This window comes from Rhagoletis pomonella, unplaced genomic scaffold (genome assembly GCF_013731165.1).
Source record: "Rhagoletis pomonella isolate Grant_MI unplaced genomic scaffold, Rhpom_1.0 Rhpom_scaffold_03383, whole genome shotgun sequence".
Classification (NCBI taxonomy): domain Eukaryota; kingdom Metazoa; phylum Arthropoda; class Insecta; order Diptera; family Tephritidae; genus Rhagoletis; species Rhagoletis pomonella.
Genome location: NW_023461935.1, coordinates 5,550 through 18,458, shown reverse-complemented (window position 1 = coordinate 18,458; position 12,909 = coordinate 5,550). Strand labels below are relative to the sequence as shown.

Below are 12,909 nucleotides of genomic sequence, written 5' to 3'. Positions count from 1 at the left end.
ATCAGCTTTAGAAAAGTAGATATAGCTTCGGTGTTCCGCGGAAGGAAAGTCGGCTGGTTTATCGATCGAGATGACTATGGGTAGATGGTCTGATGCCAAAGTCAGCATAGGTCGCCATGATACGCTGTTTATCAGACAAGCGCCGACTATTGTTATGTCAGGCGAGCTGCAGCAGCTGCCGATACGAAATGATCATGTTGCCTGCTGTATAAAAACATGAAACTAACAGAATCTATAGCTCATATCTTTAACTTAAAGTGGCTGTACCGCGCGTCTTGTTGTTTTTATGTTTAGTGCATGTAAAAGTGGTTTTTATATATGGGAAATTTACTCACTTTTATAATCTTACATTATTGTACTTGATTACACTGGGTCAAAAATTTGTGTTTTATTTCTGATCCCCTATGCATTTGTCATGTAGAATCGGCAACTGATTCCGAAAGTCGAGTTAATTTTTTATTCTATGGATAAGTTTTCGAGATATTTTCAATTTACCGCTATTCAGTTTAAAACAAAAAGTGGTTCCACTAAATCACGTATAAGATATACGAACCAATTTAACACTCTTAATATTAAATATGGTAAATGAAAGCTAACAAAATTCTCCATATACCGTATATACACCGCTTTCCGATTTCCGGACTGATTATTTTTGAGAAATTTGTTAATCATTCTAGTTTTTTATTTTTTAGTGAAAAAAAATCAAACTTAAACAGAAGAATAAAAACAACAGATTCTGTGCCAATTTTTTCCATTTGTGTTAAAGCCTGTTCTGCTACAAAAGAAAAAAAAATCAAGTTACTAATGAAGCAAATCGAAGAAAGTAGAAGAAGAAAGAAGTAACGAGGGGTCAAGTGAAAATACCCGAAGAGTTTTTGTATGAAAAATTAGCAGGAAAGAATGTCACTCATACGCCATGTACACCTTAGTAACACTCTTTTCTGCACATATTTCATACAAAAAAAAAAATTTTGCGCATTTTCATTTGACCACCCATTACTGCTTTATTTAACCATCAATTTTCTTCATTAGCAATTTGATTTTTTTTTTTAACAGAACAGGCTTTAACACAAACGCAAAAAATGTACGCAGAATCTGTTATTTTAAAACTTTTCTCCTGTTAAAGTTTGATTATATTTAATTTTTTATCAAGAAAACAAAAAATCTATATTATTAATTAATTTCTCAGAAAGTTTCAGATCTATCGAAAAGTGATGTATGTACGGTGTATGGAGAATTTGGCTAGCTTTAATTTGCTTGAAAATCGCATTAATGTGTTGCCAAAACCTTCCACTTAAAAAACTTGCTAAAACTCAATGCGATTTTCTAGCAACTTCAAACTTGCACTTTATTATGCTAAAATTTAATGGGCTATATAACTGCATACTTAGAATTTTCTTAAAAAATCTGATTAGAATAAATTCGACAAATTTTTAGGGAGACCGATGATGGTTAAGTTAGGGCGAGTAAACGTGTTAGATGACTGCGGGTATATGTGCATGAGTACCGAAAAATTTAGCTTGTGACATTTACTCATATACATAATTATGTATGTATGTTGTATTACAGCAGGGGATACCCTACATATGCATACACACGCATTGCGTAATCCACACATGTATCTTTGGAGACATGTACGTCACTTGCATTCTCAAATTCGGCACGTCTTGGACAACTTTTATCAAAACGCAGCATCTCTCAGTTGTCTAAACTGATCAAAACAAAATATGTACGCAGGGATTTAAGGCATACTTAATAGCTCAAGTTTATATACATATGTACGTACACACCTACACAAATAAAAATGTGTGTACATACATATGTATGTATGCATTTAGGAAGAGTTTTCATTCATCCTTATACTCGCACTAGCACAAACAAACATACATGCGCTAAATACGATTTGGAATCTACCCAAGCTCCATTTATCAGCGTTATTGACCAAAGGAACTGCAATAAAAAGTGCAATATTTCAATTTAACCGCTTGGTGGCCTTTTACCCCGAAACAACGCATATCACAAAGACCAACGACTGTCCCTTAACCCTACTAAACGCAATCCAACCCTACCACCCACCAAACGTTGTGGTCACCGCCACAGCTACATACGCTCCTGCAACGAGTATGTATTCAACTACTGCTGCTGTTCTGAATCTATGCCACTTTGTTGTTAGTGTTATTGTCGTTTACTGCGTTTGGTAGCAATTTAACGTACAAAGGATTTTATTACTCTCGGTGCACATTCTCAACTTTGTTGTTGAGCCACATTGAATGTCGTTGTCGTGTCGCCCGGTGTGTTGTGTGATGAGTTTGTTCTGTGTAAGACGCAAATTGCACTGCTAGCAGCTTACGAGTAGCTGTCGTGAAAGGTGGCGGGGGTGAGTGAGCTGTGCTGCGCCGATGTTGCTACTGATTGCAACTGCAAGTTGTGTGTCGCAACTTGAAGTTTTCCAATTGGTATCAAAGTTTCATGCTATTTTCCACATGCTACGCTCCGTGTGCGCCTTCCCTCCGTAAACCCCGTCTCGCACTCCGTCGCACCACACTTCTGGTCACAATTATTGTCATCTCTAATGTGACGACATTTTCTGTAACTCTCGTTCATTCTGTTTCGTTTTTTTTTTTGGTATCTTTTCAGTTGCATTCGTCGGCAACGAGCTGGTGACGAGCGTTCGTGGTGAGGAGTGTGGCCAGGAGGAGTTCACAAAATGTGCTGAGCCTCTGGAAATGCTACATTTAACCTCCGAGTTTTCCATCGGCCCTGCCAAGAAGGACGAACTGGATAAACTTTGCAAGTAAGTCAACGCTATCAACGAAGAAGAAAAAGTTTATTTTTTTTCAATTATTTAATTCCACACTTTCCGTTTGCCCCCGATTTCTTTTCGAGTTTCGTGATGAAAAAGCTGCTTGCTGAATACCTCACCTGGTGGCGGCGGTCGGTCGGTCGGTCGGTCGGTCGGAGACTACTGACTACTCTCGCAGCTAGTTGCGCCGCTCATCAGTACAAAGCACTAATGGCAGGGTGCAAGTAATTACTGAGCGCAGCCGAATTTCGTAGCTTCTTGTTTCTTTTCTGTTTTCTTGATTTGGTGCAAAAATTAATTGCGCTGTACAATTTGCGGTTTTTACTAGCAAAATTAATATTACCTTCTAATTTCCACTAAATGTAAAAGAAAGTTGTGTTTTTTTGTTTTTTGTTTTTTGTTTTTGGTAACAGACTGCCTGCAACTATCAGCTACAAACCATCGTCAATTATAGTTAGTGCAATCAGTTGCCATAAGTAGAAAATGTTGCCGGTACGAAAATCGACTTGGTATAAAATCTTAATTAATTGAAGTCATTATCAAGGAGAGAAATACATAAGCGTAAAATGTGTGCATGCATAACCGATGCACTTATGTATGTGTGTATATATGTATGCATGTATCCGGTGACTAGGAAGAAATAGATTATGTTTCAATATGCATTACGGTCAATAAATTCGGCAGTTTTTTCGCTTGCTATTTTTAGGACTTAAATAATTAAAGATAACATTGTGCGACAGCCAAAAAAAAAAAAAGACGCGAATGCGGTATGGCGAATGTGGTTCCCCTAATGCTGGATTTACATGAGGCGATTTTTTTGGCGATTCCACATTACTCAAGGAAAATCGCTCGTGTAAATGGTAATTCAAAAATCGTTTGCCTCAAAGTAGACAGCAATTCAACTTTGCATGCGATTATCGCCTGTAAAAAAATCGCCTCGTGTAAAGGCAGCTTAATTTGGTCATAAGACGACTTAAATTATTTGAAAATTCCGTAAAATTTAATGGCACATATTTTTGTTGGACATTTTTAACCACAATTTCTGAATCGTGTTAGCAGTTTTAACCCTTGTTTGGGTAAAATTTAGTAATTTGCCGTCCCGTCCGGATTTATTTATCTCAAATTTGATACACACCGTTAATTCTCATGACAATACTTGTTGCGGAAAGTTGAAGCAGTGATCTAGCGCTCCCGGAAAACTGGCGCTTAATACGAACATATGTATGCATAACTGTCTGCGTAACAAACAACCCTTGGCCGGAGGTTCCAGCGTTTTCCAATTGTTCCTCCAAAAAATGTATAAGGCTGCCGAGTATTCTTTACCCCTACTATTACCCTGTCTAGTTAACTTCCTAAAACATCAAGCCGCTGCGCCGAGAAACTTTACCTTCCGCCGCAAAATCCAACGTCAGAGCATTGAATAACTTCCAAATTATCGCCACAGACGGGTAATGCCTCATCAGCACTATTTCTGATGGCAGCATTAAAGCGGATATTTGCAGCCTCTTACCCTACAAATTACCTCTCGACCTTAAGAAAACATTGGGTCTCATATTCTAAGATTAAAAATAATTTATACAGCATATGAATCGGTTAACTACCAAAGGCATCAAGTCAGAATTTTCCAATATGGCAAATTTGACGCAGTTCAGCAGAGCTCATTTAAACGAATGGAACTGCATCAAAATTGTCATATAGAAAACAATTTTGACTTATTCCCGTTGAATTGAAGTTAATGCATACACGAAGAGCGTGCCATCACCTCTACTATGGAACATCGCTGTTCTCAGCTTCTTGAAGGAAATAGAAGAAGCGGCGCCATGGTAGTCTACGTCAACGAAATTGTCGTTTTGGCTACGGAGAAATATCTAGTAACTCTGACTATTCTTATGCAGGGTCTACACCAGGGATGGAAAAAGGAAGGAAGAAATTGTACCTAACAGCAGACGAATGTACCTAAAAAATGTGTATGTACATTTTCACATTACGTCAAATCTGTCCAACAGTACGAAATTATGGTGAAAATCTGCCATGCCTGATTTTTGGATAACGTTCTCTAATATGTAAAGATCTGTGTAAACTGCAGCCGGATCCCGGAATTCACTACGGCTAATTTTGATCGCTAAAAATCTCCAAAGGAATAGCCGGTCCAACAACAAACAACATTTACCAGATTTGGCTGATTAACACATTGCATTTGTTACTTTTCCATGTTGAGTACTTTTAGGCTCCACTGCTTTTCATTTAGAGAATTTTGGCGACGAAAATTTAGCTTAGCGATTGTCAGGATTCCACTGCTGGAAGAACTTTTCGAGGCCAAACAAAGTTTTAGAATAACTTTCTTTCAACAAACCCTGACCCCATGCTTTTGACAATGCTTCTGAAAAATTTCTTCGCCAAAACCTTTATATACAGGCCAGGATCTCGCATTCGCTTGGTGTCTTCGTATGTCGCCAAAATGTTGTTTGGCTTCGGAGAGGTCTACTATATAATTTATGTAATTCAATGGATATTTAAAAATGTGTGTTTGATCTATTTTACATTAAATACTATTACATTTGAACTTTTCAAGGGTATGGCACTGTAGACATCCATTATTTCGAAACCATAATATAAACTTTGTTTACTTAGGAGCCAGCCTACTGTCAGTCAGGGATCGAAAGAAGCTCAACTCTTGCCCGCTTGTGCTTATTTAGGCTTAGCAGTGGGCTTAAAAACGAATATAAATCAACCTTAACAAAGCCTTGATCATTCTGACGATGTCTGATAAGGAAGAGTTGTGTTCGAGAGGTTGGTATAACTGCAAGGAGAAACGAATTCCTGGAAAATGTATTTGGCTAAGTTGAAAATGTACCGAAAATGGTATATATGTACCGAATGTGCTTTCAAATTATAAAAGGGCTGAAAAAGGTACCTACTTTTCCATCACTGGTCTACACGCTGTTGCAGCAGCAAAATGATGAAAATTCTTTCAAAAGGACTTGTATTAAAATTATTGGCTCCATTTGGTTCGAATCTTAGTGATTAAAAGATTTAATCTCAAAAGATACAAAACACGCCCACAATATTGAGGCATGCGCGAAGTATACGCTTATATAAATTTAGCTTTTGGGCGAATATCGAATCCACTTCACTTATTATCTCTACCATGCAGTTCTAAGTTGATGAATTTATAATTTTTATTGTGTAGACTTGAAGAAGCTAATGACTTAAAAGTCTTTTGCTTCTACAATCCAGGTCATGGAGCACCACAATGAACGCACGTAACTACACTTTTTTTTTGAAAATTTAAAACAACAAGTTTTCCTTAATCCTAACATATAGACACACATACGCTGCTGCAAAACCATGTGCGAAAAAAGTTAACTTGAAATTTTGATTTGAAACGCCGTGTTTTTGTTTTCGTTTCGATATCCATCCGTCCACTTGTCAATTCATCCGTGCGTTTGCTTACGTGCTCTCAGGACAGTGCTCGCTCAACAGTTACTTATTGTGGTATTGTCGTACAGCATTCCTCACGGCATTTTTTCTCGTTTATACCGGACAACCTTAGCTTTCGTATGCCTATTTAGTTACTCAAAAATTAGTGTTGATTGCACGTTAGCACTCCATTGCCAGGAGCAGTTCGTTTTTTTCATTTTAAGTGACCTTATCATTCATTGGTCGACGTTAAGCACTTGGTATTCAGCATTCGATGATGAGTTTGTCCACTACCAACTAAGACTGTGCTAGTTAGTCTCTTTCGTGTAAAACAAAAAGGACACAGTTATGCACACACACACACATGCATTCATATTGTGCGCATAAAAATCGAGTTCATTTAAAATTCTAAGCGGATCATCTGTTTTGCGAAATGAGTTTGAAAAAAAAACCTTCGGTTCGTTACATAAGTAAAGTAAAGTAGAAGCATGCAGCATATTGAATTTTGCAAGTAACATTTTTTGTAATATTACAATAGGCAGGAAGGTGGATTGGTATTGATATGAAAAAATCAAGAAATTATAAAAGTTTTAATTTAATTTTGTGAGGGACGCTGAACGCCTAGGTGAATGTGTGTATGTATTCCTACGCTTTTGTGTTCCTTTGCCGTTAACATTCTCAAAAATTCGTAGTTTCATGTTTATAAGTATGCACATTAGAGCGGAGTAATTTGTCCGGAGCAAAATTTTTGAAGAAATTCCACGATTAATTCTAAGCAAAAATGGTAACCAAACTATGTACCAAAAATGACATTTGACCCTCCCAATTATCAAAAGAAAAAGCAGTATATTGTATGAAGAAACCACAAAATTTTATAAATGAAAAATTCATTTCGTTCTAAAAAACAACAATTATAATACACTGATTTTTCTTTACAAAATTGTGAGGGTCAAACGTCATTTTTCGCATATAGTCACCATTTTTGTTTAGAATCGATCGTGGAATTCGAGTATTACATACACTTTTTTCGAAATAAAATTATTCCGCCCTAATGTACATACTTGAATTTTGTTAGGAATCATTTCTAGTCATATGTTTTTGAGCCTACATTGTATGTAAGTATATGCATTGAAACAATAACGTGAAAAATATACAAAAATAAGAACAGCAGGAAATGATTTTTTCTCTTAGACCCAGCCGAAAAAATTTAGGAACCTAGGAAGCTTCAGTGTCTTAACATCAATTTCTTCTGTTAAACCGCAAAATATTTGATGTTAACTGAAGTGCTGGTTTGCTAAGTAGATGGACCATATTCTCCACCTGCGGCACGCCATATTTTGTCAGTACTTAGAGTTGCCGCCTCTTGATATACATACATAGCTCAGAGGTAACATAACTTCTTCTGCCATAGAAATATCCAGAGCAGTCCCTATTCCCTCTAGGTCCTCGGCTATTTCGTTGCCTTGAATCATTGTCCAAATGAGTTTTTAATTTAGTTTTATTAAATACATACATTCATTTATATTTTTTTTGCTATATTTATAGACAATAAAAATTTGTTAATTTTTTAATTTTTTTAGTGAATTAAAAAAAGGCGTCCGTTGCATACAAAGTTATACGCGGCGCTGTATGCCGCTACAGCAAAGAAACCAGTTCAATAAGTTATATCATGGCACAAATCAATTCATTCGTGACTTGTGTATTAAGGGGGAATTCCAGGATGGTGAGTTAAAAATATGCCCATTTACATGAATATAACAAACCTGCTCTATGGCTCAAAAAAATCCTTAAGTAAAATTACGCCCGCATATTAAAGTAATTCTTTTTATAATTTCTATTTTTTAGAGTATCTAAAACATGCGCCCTGCTCGGAAATGGCCAAAAAAGAATTTGAGGTGTGCGCCAATCGTTATAAGGAGACAATGGTTTTCCTGAAGCCGAATAAGAATCAAGAAAGTCACGAGAATATTACTTTAAATGAAAATATAAAAACCATCTGCTGGTGCGTAAGAGTTGGGGACAGTTATAAATAGTCGTATACATACATACGTTGTACATATTTAAGTTGCTAAAAAAAATTTAAAACTTCTTTTTTCGGTTTTATTTACAGTTCAATTAATGAGTTAGTTGATTGTTCAGAGGATGCAGCGCGTAAAATATGCGGCCCCGATGCAGCGAAATTCACACGCGAACTGGTTGATAAATATGCGAATAGCTTAACTAAGGTGAGTTAGTTTTAAAAGTATTGCTTGTAAAGTGTCCATGAAAAAATTGTATATTTCTGAAAGTCGAGCACATAAGTTGGCATCGATTCTACAAATCGACTGCTGAGTGGAAGACCGACCCATCTCGGCCGCCAGTTCGAAAACGTCCTACGAATTCTGAAATAGGGCGTTCTTCAAACAAATTCTGTGATAGGGCGTTCTTGAAAAGTTTTTTGAGATAGGCCGTCTTCGAACTGGCTGCCGAAATAGGTCGATCTTCCGCTCAGCAGTCGAAATACAAAAATTGCGTACACATATTTGATTTTTTTAAATACTCATAATGTTTTTCGAGTTAATTTTTTTTTGTTATTCTCCAATAAAAATATTGTCCCAGCTTTAACCAAAACCATATAAATCACAGTTTCCCACTGTATAAAAATTTTAAGAAAATTCAACAAATTTTACATTTTTAAATCTTAATAATAAAGTGCAAACGGCTAAAAATCCCGTTGATTTTTGAGATTTTTTTTTGGTAACGGTGAATTTCTTATGAAATGAAATGCGGGAGACCGTTCGCAACCAAATTTCAAAAAATCGACACCAGTTTTTGTAAATTGCACTTGTTATATATAAAAAAAAGCAAAAGCAAACTAAAAGGAAATCATTACACTAAAACTGCATGGGCTATAAAACTGCATACCCAAAAATGCTCTAAAGTTTCATATTAAAAAGTTGATATTTTGTATAAAGTTTGAAATTGTGATTTATATAGTTTTGGTTAAAGCTTGGACGGTATTTTGATAGAAAAATAACAAAAAATATTTAGCTAAAAAAACATTACGAATATTAAAAAAAAAATCAAGTCGTGGTCACTTGCTTCAGTCACTGTATATAATTCTTCAGTTAGAACTTCAATCCAAGCTTTTCAGGCGATGACGCTTCCGGCCAAATTTTATTTACTAAATACTAAGTACAAAGGTTTTTAAGTATTTTTGTTGCAGTAAATACCAAAATAGTTTTTTGGATGTTACTTCATACCGTCTTTGATAGGACGTTCATACTTTAATTGTGCTTTAGGTTTATTTATTGAATTATTTTGACAGCACTAAGTATAAAAGTATTTGGTTATTTTAATCTAACGAAATAACGCATTAAAACATACTCAGACATGTTGGCTTCACATAAAACTTGATACTAAATACTTACTATTTAGTTAGTATAAAAATAAAGAACGTAGCGATTTTGGGAACTAGTATTTAAGATGTTTGCGACTACTGCGAGTTTTTGGAGACGACTTCGAAATTTTTAGGATTTTTGGCATTCTTAGAGCTATTTCGGTATTTTTGGGACTATTTCGTCATTTTGAAGATTTTCGATATACCCGGAGCTATGTATATCAGGAATTTCAGCATTTCACGATTATCGGGACTATTTCGGGAGTTTAGAAACTACTTCGGTATTATCAGTATTTTCGGGATTATCTGGACTATGTATACCTGGAGATTTTCGGGACTATTTCGGGCCTTTGGAACTCTTTAGAGGGTTTCGGGACTATTCCGGTCTTTGGGACCACTTCTCGCTCACGCTTCAGGACAGTTTCAGGATTTTCGCGACTGTTTCGGGATTTTCAGAAATAAAATTTGTTTATGGTGCGAGAGTATTGTTTCTCTAAAGTACGTAGGTACTTTAAATCAAAGTATTTAGCCTTTAATAAATGCTTTCGAGTTTTTGCTTTAATATTTAGCAACTTTTAAATACTTAGGTATTTTTTAAAATTTAATATTTAGCAAATCCTACGTTCTTTTTTAATTTAGTACCTACATGTTTTCCCTAAGTACTTAGATCTCTGCAAATACTAAGTATTTGGGGATTTAGTATGAATATACTGTTATCTAACTATTTCCTAACAATTGAGGTATTCACAAGGATATAGTAAGTGTCTCATTGCCGTTAACCGTAAGCTTCTTAGGGGGTTCGCAAGCCATCATAATAGTCATATTTGTCATATAAGTGTTATTGCTATTAAAATGTTGTTCCGTTTTCGGGTCCTCTAAACAAATATCTAACTCTTTTGTTAACAACCAAAAATTTTACTTTATGCTTTGTATGACTTTGAAATAACATCTGAATACCTTTCAAAACTTTCAGCTCTACTGCGAGGACTTCACTCGACATCCTGAAATGTGTCACGATGGCCTCAGTGATGATGGTGTGCCTCTGCATCAGTCCCGATTTGGTCGTTCGCTTGCGATTATTATTTCAGGCATAGCTGTAGCCTCGCTGGGATCACATTATTGGAGCAGATAGATTAAGAGTATGGAGCCATAAAATTACAAAAATCTTACTTTGCTGCAATTTGTTTCGACGCAGCCATCATTTACAAAATCATTATTTTTTACTCGTATTTATTATTTTATTTGTTTATGTTTTGAGAGCAACGAATTTTTGGTGAGTGCGCATTAATATACATGCCTTTGTGGGTAGAAATTAAGGTACGAATTTGTGAAATATTATGCGTTAAATGATTGCACTACTTAACGTCTGTATTACATTTAGAGAAAACATTTTGAATTATATTAATAATAAAGCATAATGAAGTTAATATTATAGTTAGTAGGTCATTAACAGAGAAGGTAGTTTAGTGAAAATTTAAACTGTGTTGCTATTACGAAAATTTAAGGGTGCAATTCAGCTCAACACACAAAATTATCTCAACACAAATATTTAGAATTAAAAACAAAAGACCGAAAATTAATACACACACACACACACACACACACATATATAAAAGTATTTGAAATGTTAGATTTAGTGTAAGAGCATGCGTAGAATACATTCGTACATAAATATGTATGTATTTACATATATTGAATTTACTCGTATACTAGTTATGCACTTGTTTATTAAATCGATATGGATACATTGAAATTTACTTATTATAATTAAAAAAATAACACACAAAAAGACTTCTGGCAAATGAAGTATTTTATTAGAATTAAAGATGAATTAAAAGGAGCAATAAATACATACATAAATATATCTGCTACTTATGTACTATTATTTAGTTTATAAATATTTTTCCAACTTTTATTAGCACAAGTAAGATTTGTGAAATTGCATATCACTGTTTAATTATAATTATATTTTAAGTATTTACATACATACATATGTATATACATACAAATTGAATAAAAATTTTAGTTATAAGATCGTGGAATTTTGAGCACACTGCAATTAAATAAACAACCTTTGTGATTCACTTAAATTGAATTTAATTGGAAACGGGTTTGCATTGGAATTTGCTTGCATAAAGAAAGATAAATATATAGGTAAACAGAATTTTAGTTTAATTGGCAATTGTTGAAGAGTTAAATAAATTTGCATAAGTTAAAGTATAGTGCTTATCATAACTATGCGACACGCACATATTGACTCGTTTTGAATATTGAATTTTTAACCGACTTCACAAAAAGGAGAAGGTTACCAATTCGTCGGAATACTTTTTTTTTATGTATGCTACCGCCTAACTTTGGACCACGTCAATCGATTTCTATATTTCTTTGTTAACCATCACTTTGCGCTCATCATCTTTTTGAAACCCTGCTCTGCTTACATTAAATTGTTACGATTATCTTTGAAACCTTGAGGGATGTCCCAAATTCTTCGGTTCGTATCGCTGGATTGTTAAATAAACGCTAACGATGACCAAATTAGTACAAGTAACTTTATTGTACAACAAACAATTAACAATACTTGCTAATACCGTAAAAACACTTTATAGTACTCGTTAAAGCAATTACAACGCTTTACAAAACTTGTTAACACAATTAAACTTATAGCTTGCTTATTCGCAACTCACTTTACTTGTAGCTTGCGGACTTGTAACTCCGCTGTCTCGTGGCTCCTATATACCTGCGCTCGCTTTCATGGCAACTCTCGAACGTTCTGAAGTTCATCGCTCATTCTCTTTCTCTCGCTGTCTTCATCCAACTTGACGTTTCTCTTTGAGGAACATTCTACGTCACTCCTCGAACTTTCAGCCTGCCTCGTTTCGTTGCTCGCTTCAGTGGCTGTTAAGCATTCGTTTGGTTGGTAGGTGTTTAAGTTAAAAGGAGATTTAGCAGGCAGGAATAGAGAGAGCTTCGGTTCACTGGTTTCTTTTGGATAGATTTTACTTGTGTGCAAATTTTCTTATCTCGCGTGTTCTTTTGAATGTCCCTTTGAGGGTCATGAAAAGCCGAAACCCCCCATGACTGAAACAGATGGAGTGCTAGTGCACACAAATGGCTTTTAGGAGGTACGCGGAACCGGAAGCTTCCTATGGATTCTGTATGAGTTGTTTTGCAGCGGAGTTCATAGATTCATAACAACAATAGCGAAAATCACTTAGATTGGTGCTATATAAGATATATCTTCCATACCTCCGATTGTTTAGAATTGATTTTTTATATATGTAACTCCCGTATCTATGTATGCTGTGAA

The 12,909-nt window shown here is 35.3% G+C and overlaps 1 protein-coding gene across 1 annotated transcript; it reads left to right on the top strand.

Annotated features, from left to right (window-relative positions):
- Window positions 1-2,573: 2,573 nt before the first annotated feature.
- On the top strand, window positions 2,574-11,702 carry LOC118754102 (the record flags this gene model as incomplete). The annotated part of the gene is made up of 5 exons (XM_036488962.1): window positions 2,574-2,794; window positions 7,804-7,946; window positions 8,069-8,225; window positions 8,334-8,448; window positions 10,576-11,702. Coding segments are annotated over 5 exons (795 nt in total), but the record flags the coding sequence as incomplete, so codon positions are not given.
- Window positions 11,703-12,909: the final 1,207 nt, after the last annotated feature.